This window comes from Xyrauchen texanus, chromosome 20, assembly GCF_025860055.1.
Source record: "Xyrauchen texanus isolate HMW12.3.18 chromosome 20, RBS_HiC_50CHRs, whole genome shotgun sequence".
Lineage (NCBI taxonomy): Eukaryota > Metazoa > Chordata > Actinopteri > Cypriniformes > Catostomidae > Xyrauchen > Xyrauchen texanus.
In genome coordinates this window covers 34,064,980-34,084,888 of record NC_068295.1, presented here as the reverse complement: position 1 = coordinate 34,084,888, position 19,909 = coordinate 34,064,980, and the positions used below count along the sequence as shown (strand labels likewise).

Here is a 19,909-nt window from a genome sequence, read left to right as displayed (position 1 = left end):
ATCTTTTTCAAAGAGAGCAAAGAAACAAACCTTGTACTGGTTTTGGTTTTGTTTTGATCATTATAATTGTTATATTGCTAAAGATAAATTCAAACATTTTTGCTACATTTTTGTGTTTGTTGTAGATGGTTTTATAGTTATGCAAAGCATCAAAACTAATGTCAAACACATGTTTGAATAGCAAAACCAACCCAATGCAAACATTTTAAAATTACGCACACAACAGCACAGCTATTAACAAACACTAAGATTTGATAAACCAATGCCATTACAAGCTATAAAACTCTGGATTTATTATTTAGGTATAGAGCCTGCAAACATTTGGTGTGTTTGAGTTTGAGTCTAAAAGGTCACAGTTACACACATCCCTTTTTTCTTCTCTATGACTTTGTCCTGAAAGGAAAACTAGCTTACAACTTACTGAACACTTTGCAGTATACAATGTATACTGCCTAATATATATAGTACATGAAACAGAATGCATTGTTATCACATGAACAAACTGTTTTTGTGCATTTAAAGTCTAATTTTGAGTAAAATGTCTCGATTTTTGGCAGCTTGATCAAATGAGTCAACAGACATGTTGAAAATGATGGCTGATATTATTTCCAGAACATTCATAACATTGGAAATGCAAGATCAAGACAACAGCATTGCTGAACACAGTATTGCATGCAGTGTACTCTATATACTTTATATATTTGCATACTATGCACAGTAAACATTCTCTATTCTGCAGCAACAGGGAGTAGTATGGTAGAATGTTATTCCGAAAAGCCTTTGAGCGTGAAGACACAACTAAAGACTACTTGTCAAAATGTTTTGCAAGTACTTATCAGCACATAAACACAACTCTTGCACACACAAACACCAACTCGCTGTGAACTGAAAAAACAAGTACGCAGAAACAAGACGCGCAAGAACAAAGTGTGCAATTACTCACACACGCAAAAAACAAAATCACACATGCCAATGAGAAATAATCCAGAACCATTCTAGAAAAAAAGGCTTGGAGAGATTGTGCAGATAAAGTGAAAGCAATTTAACAAAACAACTTTAAGCAAAGGTTGAATGACTATGTGATTATGACACAGCTTTTTTTGAGTTTTTTAACAAATCCCAGGGTAATCTGCAAGTGAAATGCCACAGTCAGCTGACCTGTGACCACATGGATTCTTTGAAGTGTGAGGTATTCCGATGCACTGGCTTGTGTCATAATGGCATGCAATTAAGTCTAATCAGCACACCAATTAATCAAAACAAACCATGAGCTCATGAGTGAGCGATTATTGCTCCTCAACGAGGCCAAAGCCACTCCTTTTTAGTCTTTCCTCACTGCAGCCATGACCTCTCTGTGTGCAACCCCAGAATGCACCAGTACATTCTTGCAACAGCTCACGCTCCACTGGTTCGGATGAGATTAGAGAGTTGACACACAGCAGTCACCACAGCAGGAGGTCCCATCACAGCCCACCCGCCCCGTCCTGTGGTTTCCAGGGATCAGGAGTCACGGTCAACCCAGTCACACTGGAGGGGAACGGCACTTGACAACTGAATCACTTGTGTTGTCAGCTAATAAGGGTGTGAGCAAGATGAGTGCAAGTGTGTCAATGTTTGTGTGGCGAATGTACTAAATAGATGCGCCACTTTTAAGCGTGGTATTTCAGCCCAAAGCCCTGCGCCTTATTCACTTACCCCATGATCAAGTTAAGGGGTTTTCAAAGTCTTAGACAGTGAGCCTCCTCTCTGACAACATTTACGAGATGGCTTCACGTCATTTGATTCACAAACATCAGACTTTATTACTTCTTATGTGAATGAAACGATGTGTTATGTTGCAGCTCCTATTAACACTGCCGGTCAAATGGCGAGAAGGCTAACAATGTTTTAATCCCGTGACTCCCTCATTAAAGCACGTCCACAGAGGGAGAATAGCCAGTGGTTATTTGCATGAATTAGCAGTGGCAGCGCTATCGTCTAAGTCGAAAACATGTTCCTTTTATTATTACTTTAATCTCTTTACAATGCATCTTTATTGTATTAATTTAGTTTTAAGTTTTACATGGTGAATTTATCATTATTCTCTGCTCTTTTTGAATTGTCCCATTTGTTTGTGCATGAGAGCTGGAGAAAGATATTGTTAGCATTCTCTCTATTACACAATAGATAAATATGCATGAAAGATATATTTTAGAGCGTTAACCCCACAAGCAATCTCAACTCAAATGCCTTTCAAAGCTTTCAAAGTCTTTGCGAGGAGGATAAACATGGGATGAGTAGAGAAAGTCAGAACACTGACAAATAAAGGCAAACATGGAGTTGGAAAGAACATTCAGAACATTTAAGGGGCTGGATGTTGTCAATGCTCTGTAGGCCAACATAAGACAGAGATTGATGACTGGAATGGAAGACTGGAAAAAGAAAAGGCATAGAATTGCAGTGCCCCCTAGTGAACAACCCCTAACAGAGCAGGGTCACACATGAGAACTGGCCTGATCAACAAACTAAAAGGCCTATTTACATAGAGAGTGAAGTTCTGCTGCACCAAGCCTTCAAATTTTTACTTGGCAAAACCAAAAAAAAACTCACTAAATATTAAAGCAAATGTCACAAAGTAGACTGCCTAAAACCAACCCCCTCAACCATGGTAAAATCAATGTAACGCACTGCCTCTCATAGCTTATTGCTTTTATAAAACTGTAAGAACAGCAATATGATAAAAGACACCAATGTTCACAAAATAGTTACATTTATTACTAATAAAAATCTGATTCAACATTTCTTCCACCACTGTATGGTGTTTATGGTTGTCAAGCAATATAGCAACTTGGCACATTAATAAAAAAGTTGTGACACTGATGTGAATTTATCAGCGTTTTACAATGGCATATTATTGGTCTCCACGTTTGGAGTGAAAAAGATCTTGGGAGTTTTTGCAGGGACAGTGTAGTAGAGACTGTCCCGGATGACATGCTACAGGAAAGGGTGTTGGGAAAGACCCTTGAAGTCAAAAGTGAAGTCACACCTGTTCTTTTTGGAGTGTTCATCCTTTCCTTTCTTTACCCCGAATATCCTTGTAATGAGAGTGCTGAACAAAAGAGTCGAGGAGTTCCTTACCTGGAAGGAGAAACAGACAAAGTGACATCAATCAGTCATATATACACATTTCAATTTTAGTTTATTTTTTATAATTATTTTTAGTCTTGTTACTGTATTGTTGCACACTGGAAGCTCCTGTCACAAAGACAAATTCCTTGTGTGTGTGTGTAAGTGTGCTTGGCAATAAAGCTGATTCTGATGTATGTATATATATGTATATATATATATATATATATATATATATATATATATATATATATATATATATATATATATATATATATATATATATACACATATACACACACACACACACACACAGAGATATATATACATACATACATACATACATACATACATACACACACACACACACACACACACACACACACACTGGCTGCTAAAAGTTTGGAATAATGTACAGATTTTGCTGTTTATGAATGAAATAGGTACTTTAATTCACCAAAGTGGCATTCAACTTATCACAAAGTATAGTCAGGACATTAATAACATAAAAAATATAGATTTTTTTATCAGATCTAGACAGGCCCCATTTCCAGCAGCCATCACTCCAACATGCTAAATTGCTAATTTGGTATTAGAAAATCACTTGCCATTATATCAAACACAGTTGAAAGAAATTAGTTTCATTAAATGAAGCTTAACATTTTCTTTGTGTTATCACAGTATGCAATAGACTGGCATGTCATAAGATCAATATTAAGACAAAAATGGCAAAAAAGTAACAGCTTTCTCTAGATACTCATCAGTCAATCATTGTTTTGAGGATTGAAGGCTATATAATGCTTGAAATTGCCAAAAAATATATATATATATTTCATTCAGAGGTGTACACCACAGTCTTCAAAGACAAAGGACAACTGGCTCTAACAAGGACAGAAAGAGATGTGGAAGTCCAGATGTACAACTAAACAACTTCAGAAACAGAAAAACAAAAAGAAAAGATTAGAGTTGGCAAATAAACAGACATTGGACAACAGATAATTGGAAAAGAGTGTTATGGATCTTAACCCCATTGAGCTTTTGTGGGATCAGCTAGACTGTAAGGTGTGTGAGAAGTGCCCGATAAGACAGTCACATCTATGGCAAGTGCTACAGGAAGTGTGTTTCTGGACAAACTGACAGATGGAACGTCAAGGATCTGCAAAGCTGTCAGTGCTGCACATGGAGGATTTTTTGATGAGAACTCTTTGTAGTAGTTTTTTTTTTTTTTTTTCAAATTATAATAGTAATTTTTTCATGTTATTAATGTCTTGAATATACATTGCGATAGGTTGAATGCAACTTTGGTAAATAAAAGTACCAATTTCTTTCCAAATGAGCAAAATCTGGACATCATTACAAAATATTGGCTACCAGTTTATGTAATATATACATAAAATTCTCTCAAAGATTTTTAGTTGATGACACTCAAATTATATATCATATTATATATAATGGCTTTGTTTTTTTCTAAATTGAAGCAACTATCATTTTGAGCAAACAACCACTGTGGTCATTTATATTTAAAGGTAAAGCTCAAATGGGGACTTCCAAGAATATTTTTGAGTAATGACAAACAAATAGTTACATTTGACTTTTTAATAAAAAAATTTTTTAATCGGATTTGAACTGATACATGGAAATGAATATGCCAACTCAAACACCATTTTATTTTGCTACTGAAGTTTAAGACTAAACACTCTGTGGCCTGGGTAGCTCAGCGAGTATTGACGCTGACTATCACCCATGGAGTCATGAGTTTTAATCCAGGGTGTGCTGAGTGACTCCAGCCAGGTCTCCTAAGCAACCAAATTGGCCCAGTTGCTAGGGGGGGGGGGGGGTAGAGTCACATGGGGTAACATCCTCGTGGTCAAAATTAGGGGTTCTCGCTCTCAGTGTGGCGCATGGTAAGTTGTGCGTGGATCACGGAGAGTAGCATGAGCCTCCATATGCTGTGAGTCTCCGCGATGTCATGCACAGCGAGCCACGTGATAAGATGCACGGATTGACTGTCCCAGAAGCGGAGGCAACTGAGTCTTGTCCTCCACCTTCCGGATTGGGGTGAGTAACCACGCCACCACAAGGACCTACTAAGAAATGGGAATTGGGCATTCCAACTGGGAGAAACCGGGAGAAAAATAATAATTAAAAATAAGACTTCACACTCTTATATTCGCAAGTTGTGAGACAGGGAGGGATTGTGAAACTAGTGACACAGAATTTATGAAATGTAATGGCCAAGATTAATTTAAAGATTCATTAAAATCATCACGATATTCACAATGATGCTTATGTCACCTACTGACCCACCCCAAGCAGGATATAAGCCTGGGAGTTGGACGTGCTAGCAAAGAGGCTATAAAAGCCATGGCCTCTAACCTCGGTCGCTTGTGCTTCTCTTAAGGCCAGGAGTGTGAGGTTTACACACTGCACAACTATCATGTACCAGCTGGCTACCATTACACTTTAATTTCATATCACAAACAAAATCTTGATAAATATAATTAAAGGTGAAGTGTTTAATTTCTCTACTACTAGCACCACTAAACGAAACTGCAAAAATAAGCACGGTTTTCAAATATCCTTCTTAATAAGCTCCACATCTTTCAATGATCAAACAAACAGATAGCCCCTGCCCCAAAGCCACGCCATTGGTTGTGCCAATGTTGTTGTGTTGGGCTGGACTGCTCACTCAAAACAAATTCATTTTTATAGTGCCACAGAGACTGTTTCCAGTTATTGAGAAAATTAACCTACAAATGGCTTACTTGTAGTTGTAAATGGATATTCATTTTGGATAGAAGCACTTCAGCATTAATTTTCAAAATACCACCCAGCCCTATGTATTATTCAGCCTTTGGCTAACAGTATTACATTAACATGAGAGAGCAATAAGTGAGAGCACATGATAAACCTTGAGACCGAATCAATGCAAAAATTGGTGTTACAGCCGAACGGTTCCCAAGAGAGCTTAGTCACAAAGCTCACATCATGCAGTCATAGGAGCAACATAAGAAGCCAGATTTCATGTCCAAAGTAATGCTGGACAAATCAAAGTTTATATTCGAAATGTTGCCATCTCATGACTTTGATCATATTATTACATCAGCTTAAGAAACATTCCAAACAGGCTACAAGAAAACTGAGTGTAAATCTCATTTTAAGTTCTCCGTGGCTGACTACTGCATTCTGGGAGGGATTAGGCTTACTGTACTGTACAGTAAAGCTTGGTGGCTTGAGCTGCACTATGATGCAGGAGTGAAAACTGGCTAAGAACAGTAGTAGATCACCTGGCATCTTGAAAGTATGGGAAAATTACTCAAAAAGAATGGACTGATAAGAAAATGAAGTGAGGAGAGACATATGAAAGAGATGCAAGGGAGGTGGACAGGTATGGGGGCGCAGGAATGTGACCTGGAGTTGTCGCCATGGTGACCTGTGGGAGCCGTGCCGCCCATGTGGAGGTGATCAAAGAAAGCAATCCAAGGCAATGGGCCAGGACCACCGCACAGCTGTGTGTGTGTCTGCACGTATGGCTCCTGTCCCCCTGTGCTCTCATTCACTTTAATTATTAAACCGTCAGTACCTCAGCAGCAGTTACTGCCTGACAGAGCGGTGCATGTAAGGAAAACGGTGAACAAATCAGTGTGAGAATGAGAGGAGAGAGGGACAAGCATCAAGGAAGGAGTTACAGTACACAGCTCTAGGACGACCCCCCCACCCCCCTACAAAAAATTATTTGGCCCCATTCAGTTCCATTGTAAGTGCCTTACTGTTACTTCTATGTTTGCTTTTTTAAAAGGAGGGACAAATCGAAATTATTTTTGTGGAAATCAACATTATGCCACAAATGCTGCCGATTGAGCTTAACTTGTATTAAACCTGGAATATTCCTTGAACATTCTTTTAATGCCTAACCTTTTATACCTCATTTTTAGTAACCTAACTTCTTTATATGAAAATATTTACTTGAAATCTGTAATTGTGCCAACTTTCTTGAAGAAATGTCATTTGGTTTGCTATTTTATCTAATGCACTGACAATCATACATTTTCAAGTGTGGCTAAATGTTCAAATACTGTCTCTTTTGAAGTCGCTGTATGTACACTTAATATTTTGCCTCTTTACTGGACATATCCAGTGACAAGTAGCAGGAAATAATTGGGGAGGGAAGGGAATGCTATCAGAATACTTTGCAGACTGGACTCCAATCTGCATCAACCAGATGGTTGCCACAGCTCAAAAATGCCAAAGAACTGGTGCTTCAGTGAAATGCAAATTCCACTTTTCAATCCAATGGCATTAAAGTACAAAAGTAAAGATCTAAAGAGAAAAAGGACTTAAATATTGACATGTTCCTCTCTTATCATATCACTTTTTCACTATAGATCTTCACTTTCACTTCCACATTCTTCTTTTATATATTGTATTTTTTGTTGCCGATTCATATTCTACTTGCTATGATATGTTTATCACCCACACCTACAGAATCACGCTTCTGGCCACCATTCACTTGCATTATATAGACCTACAGAGCTGAAATATTCTTTAAAAATCTTTATTTGTGATCAGCAGAAGAAAGAAAGTCAAACACATCTGGGATGGCATGAAGCCGAGTAAACGATGAGAATTTTTATTTTTGGTTGAACTATTCCTTCAATACAATGGTACTTTTTGGTTAGTCAAGCACCTGACATAGAAAGTGAGAGGTACAGAAATAAGAAAATGGGATTGTTAATTAGGTTGATGGTTTGTAATATGACTAAAACAGACACTTACAGCCCACACAGGAGAGGTGAACCCCAGAATTGCAGCTTGCATGCCCTCTGACACAAAAGGCACAATGTTCTCTCCCAGACGTGTATCTCGATACAGAGCCCGCAGGATATTCAGAGCGTGGACCTGTATGTCGAACAAACAATAAGTGATCAGATCTAATGGTAGATTTTAATGCCTGCTACTCTTAATGAGTCCAAACTGAATTTCCTTTTGGAGAACCAGTGTGAATGTGTGTGTGTGTGTGTGTGTGTGTGTGTGTGTGTGTGTTTTGTGATTTACAAGGACAATTTTGTAAGTTACAAACTGGTAATTACAAGGTTATTATGCTATAAATGCGATTTATGAGGACATTTATAGTGTCCCCATAATTCAAATTGCTTAAAAATCATACTAAACAATGTTTTTTTGAAAATGTAAAAATGCAGAAGGTTTTCTGTGAGGGTTAGGTTTAGGGGTTGTGTTAGGTTTAGAGGATAGAATCTATAGTTTATACAGTATAAAAGTCATTATGTCTATGGAAAGTCCTCATAATGATAGGTAGACCAACATGTGTGTGTGTGTGAATATGATTGTGTGTGTGTGTGTGGGCAGGTTTGAGTGGTCTACGAGGACTTTTTTTAGGTTACAAACTGGTAATTAGAAGGGTATTATGCTATAAATATGGTTTCTAGTGTCCACAGTTTGTACAGTATATAAATCCTTATGTCTATGGAGAATCCTCATAATGATAGCTGCACCAACGTGTGTGTGTGTGTGTGTGTGTGTGTGTGTGTGTGTGTGTGTCCACCTGAGGCACTGTGCTGCTATCAGTAGCTCCATCATCAGAGGGCATGGCCAATGTTGTCAGAGATCTCATAGTCATCTTCAGAAGTCTACAGCTGGAGGACTTGGGTTCAGATGACAGCAGGGCCTTCACATTACAGACACATTAAGATACAATAGTAATAACTAGGCAAGGTAAGTAGAGTAGAAGAGTGTAAAAGCAGAAACGTGAAGATTGTATATCCGTTAACGCATCTGCATGATTTTTTCGGTATGTTCATGTTTGTTATTTGAGCTATGAAGTTGTATACATTGGCCCTTTGAGGTGGAACTAGTTTTCTAGGTGAAGTTACTTCTATGTTAGGTGTTAATACAATTTAATTCATGTAAGTGGACTTTGACGTACACAGTGCTTTTCAGATAGTTACATCACGTCCCTTAGTGGAACCCTTGCACAGATGCAAGGCTTACTTTTATAGTCACTCATGACATAAGTTGAAAGATTCAATTTAACTTCAGAAAGACAAGGTTCACAAGGAGACGCACTGGTTTGCTGTCAGGTCAAATATTGTTTTAAACTGTCTGCTTTTGTGTTATGGTTACATATTTATCTGCAGTGTTGCATGCTTGCCTGTTAATCTTCTATGTGTGCATTTTTACAAACTAAAGGAGGAAAATTGGTCTGTGGTAATCACAAGCATGCCACGGATGCTGTTGACAGAGCTTAACATGTATTTAACCTGTAATATTTCTTTTAGACGGGGGACAGTGAATGACAGCATGACACAGGAAAATGACTCGCAGTATTTAACTATATTTTTCTCTTCTTGTCCCTGTGAGCCACGAACCAAAAGTGCGTGAACTCGCTGTGCAGGCCCACCTTTTCCTGAACATGCCACAGGAATGTAAATTCATGCCAAGGTGTTGAGTTTATCCATCCTCTCCCTGTCTTATTCTCTGCTAAATCCCTCTCTTTGTCTTGTGTTCCAAATCTGAAAGCTCATTTTTCCTTGACTTCAGTATTCAGCTATTTTGACCTCTCAGAGGGCCGCCCACTGGGGAAGATGTCCATCATAAAAACTTGATAAAAAAAAATCAATTACTGATCCACAGATGTTCAGATAACACTGATAAAACTAATTGCTAGTGGTGGGAATCTTTAGAGGCTGCCAAACCGCAACTAGGTGTGGGTAGTATGACCAAAACATATATTATGGTATGAGTAATTTAATATCGTGTTAACTTTAGATCATAATATAGTTATTTTTTGCTGGAAATTCTTACCAAAAATGATTTAAATATTACACAACCACATAGTAATGTAGGTTTTTGATAATTAAGTGAATTAAATATGTAAACAACTTAAATTGGACTTTAGGGGCATGGTTTTACTTTCTACATAAATTAAGTTGCAACTTTGCTTCATAAACAAACTACAGTTACACTATGCCTATACCAGCCACGAGCAGCAAGTCACAATGCATTAAATTAAAATCACTTATTATAGTTTATGAAGCGGTCACTGGAAGAGTTTGTGTGCAACAGTTGGCAGAGTTGGTTATAGTTTTAAAAAATAAAATGAAATTATTTAAAATTAAACAAATGAAAGGGATTTTATCACATTATTATCATCTTTTCTTTTGGAACCTCATGAAAACTGCTAATTTGCTTGGCAACCATATCATCTACAGTTACACCGGAAAAGAATGACGTATCACAATGCATCAAGAGTAAAAGTGCTTGTGTACATATGCATATATCTATAGTACATACTATAATTATCTAAAAGTTTCTCTAAACCTTGTTTTTTTGCATTGAGAAAGTGAGTAGTATTCTGCTGGTCATGTGACCTCAACATGAGAGGGGACCACCATTATAGAATAAATTAGCTTGTTTAGGCCACTAGCGTGACTGTGTCTTCGTTTCATGTGAACGTAAATAATTTGAATCATATTTAAAAGGGCCAAAGGACTGACCTGGATATAGAAAGGTATTCCTGCACTGCGGCGGGTCGCACAGAGTTTAGAGGAGGGGTCGCTGCACTTCACCTCCTCGAGAACTTCCTTCAGCCAGTGTGCTGGGAGCTGCTGGAGCATAGCACTTCCACTCCTAACACACACACACACACACATACAGAGAGAAAGAGAGATTAAGAGGGCACAGATTAGAGGCAAATCCACATAATTCCTTGTTGTGGAAATATGAACATGGCATTAGCTCCCAGCACTGTGGCATCAAAGTTTGTGTGGTTCCCAGTGTCCCATAATCTGATACGTTCTCTAATATAATATTATTCCACATTTGTCAACAGTTTCAATGTTTTCTAAGCAATCTGAAAACTAAATCGGATCCAAATGTGATACCAAAGCAAAGTTTTAACAATAGAATTTAATTTAGTTTTAGTTCACACTAAACAGGAAAAAATGGTAGACTAGAGCCAAGTTATACTTGTGTGGAACAATACTGAAGATAAACATACATTTTTAAAAACAGTATTTGTAGAATCCAGAGGTGACTGACTCTATTGTTGATCCTAAAGAACTTAATCTACTGGGACTGTAAGCCACTGTCAGACACAATGGTTAAAGTATTAAACCAAAGGTTTAGTTCTTATTAACCCTGGATTGTGAAAGTGATTGAAGCAAATGCTACAGGAAAAGGATTTATCAGCTGATACCTTATTCACGAGACTGTGATGTTACATATTAGTTTGGTCAAAGAGTTGTTAATACGTGACTAAACACTGGCACACATCCTGAAGCTATCTAAATTGTTACGCCTCTTAATAAAAAACCTCATATAGTGCATTTTTACATTTTACATTTTCTTTATAATTTTACATTTTATGAAGTAAATGTGAGTGGAAACCAAAATGCTTGGGTTTTCTGGGTTAAGGCCCATTTCGCACAGTGCTTGTGACACAAATTTTGTCATTGGTACAGTACACACGCGGACTGTCCACGTGCAGCCTTATTTTTCTAGACAAGCGGACAGTCCACATTTTTGTTCACTGTAAGCTCATGTGCATGCCGGTGACTGTGTTAAATGAGTATCACAAAACAGTTGTAGTGCGCATGCATCGAACGTGTCCGTATGAGCTCACGGTCAAAACTAATACCAATAACTAATATAATGCTGATTATATTAAATGTATTAATAGTAAATAAGATGTACACAAAACAGATGGATTTAAATGAAAATTTAGTTTACAGATTATTTACTCAAAATTATCACTAATATTTGAAAACAAAACATTTGCATTGTCCATTGACAAGGCTGTATTTTAGGTAGATTTTGGAGCTGACAATTGGTGGAACGACAGGCTCCGATATCAACATATCTGAAAAATCTCAAAATATTGGTCAATTAATTGGCCTGGCAAGTGTATCAGTCCATTGGCAGGTCTACCAGTTATCAGTCAATCCCAATAATCTCAGTCAATAAATCAGCCTGACAAGTATATACACTATGTCTTCTGGCAACTATATCAGTTATAGTGCAATCAAAATAATCACAAAATGGCATTCAATGAATTGGCATAGCAGGTGTCTAAATCTAATGGCAGGTATATCAGTTATCGGTCGATCCCAATAATCTCAACATATTGGACAATATTTTGGCCTGGCAGATATATCAGTCCATTGGCACATATAGCAGTTATCGGTAGATCCCAATAATCAGTCAGTTAATTAGCCTGGCAGGTATATTAGATATCAGTTGATCACAAAAAATTTGGCAGGGATACTAATTATCGGTCGATTCCAATAATCTAAAAATATCTGTAAATTTATAGGCTTGGCAGGTTTTTCAGTCTATTGACAGATACACACACACACACACACACACACACACACACAAACTCATACCAACATACCACCCTAAACATTTCAAAAGGCAGCGGTTGAATGCCCCGCAATCAACACCTCATAACAGGCTCAGTGGTTATCGGTGAGGCCATGTGATTTTCTTTCTCCAGACTGTTGTATATGCTATTTTTACTATAATTTGGTATATGCTATTTTTCTATGTAGAACTGTTTAAAACATACTGTGCTTAGACTGTATTTTCACTGCTGGGAAAAGAGTTGGAATGTGTGGGAGAAACACAGTGCCAGACACTAGCAGACACTAGATAACCAGAAGCAGAAACTGTCAAGGCCCCAAAGGCTCTTGGCTGAACACACACACACCACACCTTAGAAAAAACACACATACACGCATGCACATAGTTATATAAAAAGCTCCAAGCTCGGTTCTTCTGAAACACTTTGATTTTGCACTCTGCCTATGAAGATCAATAAAGACAAATAGACTGAGTCTTCTGAACCACTGGAGTCTCATTCATACTTCGTTTCTTCAAGAAACTCATTTTTCCATGCAGGAAGATGAAAAATATGGGAAAAATATGGGGTGGACATGTTTTCATCAGTGCTGGCTCAAGTAAGAGCAGGGCAGTCATTACATTGATAAGTAAACATCTACAATTTAAATGTCTCAAACAGATTAAAGATAAATTAGAAGAGTCATTATTGTTTTAGCAGAAATTCAGGGGCAAAGGTTGATTTTGGCTAATATTTATGCACCCAACGCTGATGATCAGGGCGATACTGAAGGGATGCTGTAAGTCGCTGGCACCACTCATGAAATAATATTGGGAGGAGACCTTAATCTGTTGATGGACTCAGTCCTTGATCACAGTGAAGCAAAAGTGTGCAAGCCCCCCAGAGCAACATTGATGCTTCACAGGATGTGTAAAAATCTTGGTCTCACAGATATTTGGAGACTTTTAAACCCATCTGGGAGGGACTTTATCGGCCTATAAGATTTATTCTAGAATAGATTTTTTTCTTGATATCCAAGTCCCTCATTTCATCTGTTGTTCATTGCTCAATTGGAAACATCTTAGTTTCAGATCAAACCCTGGTGAGTTTAGGGGTGTTTCCAAATAAGGAGAAAAAAAATCATATAGTTGCCACTTTAATGGATCTCTTTTGCAAAATCCTGATTTCCAACAAATGTTAAAGATTGAAATCAGGGTTTATATGGAGACCAACTGGTCTTTAGTATCCTCTGTGGGCGTGGCTTGGGAGGCACTTAAGGCAGGTCTTAGGGGCCAGATCATACAGTATGGCTCATTCATCAAAAAAATCCAAAGCAAGAGAACTCAAGTTTGAAGAGAATATTAAAAATCCAGAGGCAGAGCTGAAGCGCCAAATGTCATCTGATGGCCTCAGAGAATTGACCCAACTGAAATACAGATATAATAAAAAAAAATTGCGGAAGGTGGATTTATGGCTATTCAGGGGAAGACAGTAATACTTTGAGTCGGGGGACAAAGCAAGGAAACAGCAAACAGAGTCTTTTTCTACTATTCCCTCAGTGAAATCTGCTGGTGGCGAAATATTTACCTCAGCCATTTATATTAATAATGCTATTAAAGATTTCTCTCTTGATCTTCACAGTTCCTCATCTTCGTCTACCGATGAAGATATCAAAAATTTGTGGAACCATTGGAAATCCCTAAACTGATGATGAAACAAATCAATTCCCTTGATTCTGAGATAACCTTGGAGGAGCTTGACGAGGTAATCAAGGCCTTGCCTACAGGTAGATAAGGTGGGGTTAATTTGGGCCGGAGCTCTTCTGATAACATTAGGCATTTCATCAGTATTATGTGGTCAGTGGCAAATGACCAGACTCTTAATGCTGCCATCTCACTTGATGCTGAAAAGGCATTTGATATGGTAGAATGGGATTATCTTTTTGTAAATGTTGGAAATATATGGGTTCAAACTAATTGATGAATTTCAGATGACCTTACTTAGCAGCCATGATAAGAAAGGAGGATGATTTTCCAGGGGTGATGGCGGGCGGTATGGCACATAAGCTTTTGCTTTACGTAGATATAATATATCTAGAGATATGCCTTGACTCCACAGAATTATTAAATCTTTTTCTAAGTTCTCAGGATACTTAGTCAATTGGTCTAAATCTGAAGGCTCTGCATTTTGGGTGATGGGTGGTCATTAATTTTGGGGATAGCCACATGAAAGTTTGTGTCTTGGCCGGAGTTATGTTTGCCAGGTGAATCATTCTCAGGGGGATGACGACGGCTGGGGCACCCTTGTTTTGGAAGTGGTGCGGGGAGATTGGTGGCGTGGCAGTATTTGAGGAGGTGATTTATAGAAGGTTGGGAAAATGGGATTTGTTTAATAGGAAGTGGGGTGGATATTTAGAACTTTTGGAGAGTTCTCGGGGAGGGGCAGTGGAGAGGGATTTTTGATTTTTAATTTGATGTGTACGTGCACCCTTGTTATTTTTTTATTTGTTTTAGAATATATATGTATATATTTTTATGTTATAATTGTAAGTGACCACTGTAGTTCTTGTTGGTGTCGAGTGAGGGTGGGGGTTAATTTATATAACTGATTCCATATTTTATATTCTGTTTATCTGTTTTATGGATGGAATCCATAAAACAAATTTTTATAACAAAAAAGATGGGAGATTACTGGTCACCGAAAATAATCTTGTGTTGCCAACAAAGAAAAAGGTGTGGTCATCGAAGGGCCGCTGATAATATGGGTCAAGTGTCGCAGACGAAAGTCATTAAAGAACCAGCTAAAAAAAGATGAAACTAAGGTACTAAGGAGGGAAGAATAACTGGTTTGGACTAAAGACTTAAAGAATTAACTTAAAAAAAAGGAAAAGGAAGCAGAGTCTCTGAAGTGACAGCTTACACAGAGAAAAACTAATTCCGAAAACCAAACCACATCTGCTTCACTGCCGCTCTACCACTATGTACCAGAGTAAACTGAGAATGGTTCAGGTCACTTATGTAGATGGCACTGAGAGCGAGTGTGATGACACAGACACTGAAGAAGAACCAGATGTCCCGCAATGGGAAGAAATTATCTGGGGCTCAGAGGGACCAATTGACCCAACTTGCAATGCATCATCTAAAAAAATGTGACCGTGTCAGATCCGACCCTCAGGCCCATTCATGGGAATGTGGCTGAAAGGCCAGTTTCCCGAAGTGTGAAAAGCACTCACTGCTTCCATTCCCAGTCATGATAAACCCATAAACAGTAACCGATAGTATGGAAACGATGATGATGTGCACCAAGCAATTGACACAAGCGCACAACCTTAGAGCGTTGAGGGTCCAATCCGCTGGTCAGAAGGGACTCCGGCGTTGGCAAGCTAAGAATGATTGACATTACTGTGGAAAAAAGGGTAAAAAAAATAAAAATAAATAAAAGCAGCACATCAAAGCCGCCATACAGACAGAACTGCTAAAACAGGCCTCTACACCACACACACCACTTCCTCAGGGATTGAAAATTCTGCCTATTATAATACATGTTTGAGCCTCAGGACTAAGCATGTGTTTGCATGTTTTTTGGGTTTGAACCTTTTATTGACCAGGATAGAGTAAAGAGGACAGAAAAGAATGGGGAGAAGAGGAGGAAATGGGTTCAGGAAATGACGCAAGCCAGAATTGAACTCGCATCAATAGCTTGAATGCCACAGCTCAATGGCCATGTTCACATAATCAGTATTTGGGATTGACAACTGTATTTACAGACTATAGTGACTCAAATTGTCTTGTTCTTCATACAACATCAGACAAATGTAGCTCAAATAGTAGCGTACAGTCAGAGTATGTACTGCATTTGAGGAAAAACATAATAAATACGTTCTTTAGGTATGCAAGTGAGTAAAAGGAAAACATTCCTGGACAAACTTCATCTGGGAACATAGGTATTGTTCTGTGACCCAAATATATGGCATAATAATAATAATAATACTCGCTAAAAAATGTACTCAGGTTTTGTTAAACAAGTTCAATTTAACCACAAAGAACAATTTTCTTGGTATTCAGGTATTTCTCGCCTATTGTTTTATAAATACTGAATACTCAATTGACACACTGCTTTTGGCAGTATGCATATTCAGACACTGAAGATGTCTGTGTAAACGGGTAACCAGAGTCAATCCACTTCATTAATTTGCAATAGCTTTGAGTAATGCCGGTGTTTACTAGAGACATAACAGTAGTAAACATCGTTTTTGTATTTTGTTTTTAACAAACTATTTTGGGTAACTTTCACTGCTTTCAACCTTTTAAATATGCAGTGAAAAGCTCATTCCAATTTACTTTTCCCCATTCTTTCTCTTCCTAAACACTACAAAACAAGAGTGTTGTCTCGCTAAATATGCACAAAACTTTGTTTTGAAAAAATTTTTTTTTTTTTTTTTAATTCACAAAAAAGAAATACGATTTTATTCAAAATAATACCATGTTAAAATATACCATGTACTCTGCAACAATAAAAACACACAGATTTGAAATATTTTTTTTGTATTAAACCAAAAGGTCAGTGTGATGTTTCGATCTTCTGTTTGTCAGAGGTCTTCTCATCATTTGAATCTCAGGTGAAATGTCTCCAAGTTTGAATGAACTTGTGTTTTCGGTCATCAGATTTTGAATGCGTCTGAATGGAGTTTCAAAGTGTAGTGTGACGGCAGCTTTATTAATCGACAGTATGTGGCTCATGCCATTTGTCAATGACTTCACAGGCAACTAGTTCTGTTCATACCGCCCATCAAACAAATTCATTCTCAATTTTATTCAGAGTCCTTAACATTCAATGAAGTAACTTTGATTACAAAAATCGTATTTAACTTCCCAAAGAGCAACTGTATTCTGCTGCTGTTTGAATGTAGCCAAAGTATCAGAAAACACACTCTACCCACAAGACCACAGCGCCAACTTGTGTACTTGTTTGCTTGTAGGTTTTCGTTTTCTCAGTCATCGAAGCTCAAACGATCAATCGCATGCATTTGATTTAAACAAACAAAACGAGACCACAATGAGCTGAAAAGTAGGAGAGGAAATTGTGAACATAGCAGAGTGCTGGAATTAAGTCAGATCATTAAAAGATGCTCCCTCAACAACTATAAAAGCAGAACAAACCTAATGTCCCATTCATGTCACGCTTGTGGCGCTTAACCTCTGCTCAGAGACCACATTCTAGAAATCATTAAATCTTAAATTTCCAGATGTTAACAATTTTCAAACTTCCTGATTATTTGTAGCCAATCCCTCAGGAGCAGCGCTGGTTTGCAGCCCAGCAGTTGAGAGGAGGTAGGGATGAAGAGGAGGGGAGTTGGTTGGATTGATTCAGGTATGAAACATGGCTGCCAAACACAACATCAGGGACACTGGTGGAGCTGTCCTTGCTAACTCCTGACTCCCTGATCTACAAAGATGCACACTTGTTCTGAATAAAGTCTTCAGGTTGAAAACAGCTTGGGTTTTAGTGGGAAAAATAGACTGAGGAATGGCAAGGGGGCTATCTTGCTGCTAAAGTCAATATGCATGTTTATATCATTATTATACCAAAGTTGAGCCTGCCAAAGCAATCTGATTGGCTGAAAACATTTGTTTAATTTAGCAAATAAATTTAAACAATAAGAAACATGCAGAAACAAGAAACACCCAAATGCATCATTTCACTGCCTACCTGGACAGCAACATTCTAACTTTCACTTTTTGTAGGAACTATTTTTAGGGGAAAGGGATTGTATATAATAAAACTAAAAGATTTAAATTGCCACAGTTGTACGCAGAAAGCCGGTCTCACTCGAGAATTCTTACTCTGAAACCCTCCTCCATCCCAGCATCACAGGTCTAGATCTGACTTATGATGACTGCATGTCTAATGGTGCAGCAGCTTGTCATAAGCAACTGATGCATCATGTCTTACATATATGTATAATAGAGCAGCATGAATGACATGCTCATTACAGCATGTCTGCCTATTTTCTAGCAGTTGCACATTTTTGTACTTGCTCTGCAACAGCAGCTTTGTAAGCACATAAAGTCAACCAAGACCAACTTGCCATATCGATTATAACATTTTTCATTTTTCCCCACAGTTGAAATAGTGTAAAAAGGCAACAAAACATTTATGGTCATGTGCTATATCAACTAACTGTTGTTTGCGATCTCTTTTTTTTAATTAAAAAATCTTAACAAGTCAGTAAGTACTCATCCAGAGTCCCATACTACAGACACTAGAGATATGATACAAAACCTAGCGAGCTGTCTAACTAGGCAGCAATTTAAGGCTTGGTAAGCATTAGGTGTTTTGGGACAAAGCTTAGATGGCTTACCTGCAGAGCATCTCAGTGAGCCGAACAAAGCCCACGTATGCCAGTTCAAATGCCCCCCTGTGACGAGACTGCAGTAACTGCTCCCGAAAATACTTCCCTACAGCCTTCACCTGCGAGAGAGACAACAGGCACTCTTCAGTAACAAGAAATACAGTTTGCAACACAGTGACTTAAACGACTCCATAAGAATGTATTGGGACCAAAGATATATTCAGATCTGGCTGACCCAAATGTTGATTTATCAGTGCATTAGTGATAACTGATGATAAATCAGTTCACATTAATTTCTTCCATAGACTTTTACTAAAATCCTGCAGCATGGGTAATGTAGATAATGCAGACGGATGGTTTAAACTAATGCATATACCATTGATGAACAATCTCGTAGCTCAAGAAGATCAGTCTTAGAGTTGTATAAGTCATAATTGAAAATCAATTAGTCTATGGGATAAATGAATGGGATTTACACTTCCAGAATCAGATTGTTGTGTTCTATTGAAATTCATGATTTTTATTCAAATTTAAAAAGGCATTCTCAATTAAATTATTAATGGTGGATAATTATGCTAATGAATGATCTAAATAAAACGAATAAAACATAACCCAGGACCATCCCCGTTTTTGATCCCACAGGCAGGTGGCAGTTTAGGGCCACATGGCAGCAGAACAGCGGTTTACCATGTACTCCAAACAACCATTTAAATGCTTCAATCAGACTTTATTTTGCCCCTATGCTTCTTGTTTTCAACCCCCCTTCACCAACACCACTAAACTTTGCTTACACTCCACATGCACCTAACATTTCCCAACACAGTCGTCTAATTACACGTCAGGGTCAGTGACCTAAATACAGTAGCAGCTTTTCTTGCTTGTCTAGAATTCAGAGACTTATGGGTTAACAAGTCTAATGCTGTTGTTTTGATTCCATTAACTTAAACCTGCTAATAATTAGGCAGTTCTAGTTAAATGGAGATTTACAGGTTGGATGCAAATGCCACAGACTGCAAGTGGCGCAGATGGAAGATGTCAAAAGACTGCATCACTGAAAGGAGTTTCGCAAACTAGACAAATACAACATTTAAACC

The 19,909-nt window shown here is 38.0% G+C and overlaps 1 protein-coding gene across 1 annotated transcript in view; it reads right to left on the bottom strand.

Annotated features, from left to right (window-relative positions):
• thada (THADA armadillo repeat containing) overlaps window positions 1-19,909 on the bottom strand; it is a 124,233-nt gene that overhangs the window by 72,993 nt on the left and 31,331 nt on the right. Inside the window, exons 22-26 of the mRNA XM_052151733.1 lie at window positions 18,825-18,934; window positions 10,620-10,752; window positions 8,669-8,791; window positions 7,882-8,004; window positions 3,026-3,117 (exon numbers count right to left, since the gene is read on the bottom strand). Coding sequence (XP_052007693.1) covers window positions 3,026-3,117; window positions 7,882-8,004; window positions 8,669-8,791; window positions 10,620-10,752; window positions 18,825-18,934 — 581 coding nt within the window. The remainder of the gene's footprint in view (window positions 1-3,025; window positions 3,118-7,881; window positions 8,005-8,668; window positions 8,792-10,619; window positions 10,753-18,824; window positions 18,935-19,909) is intronic.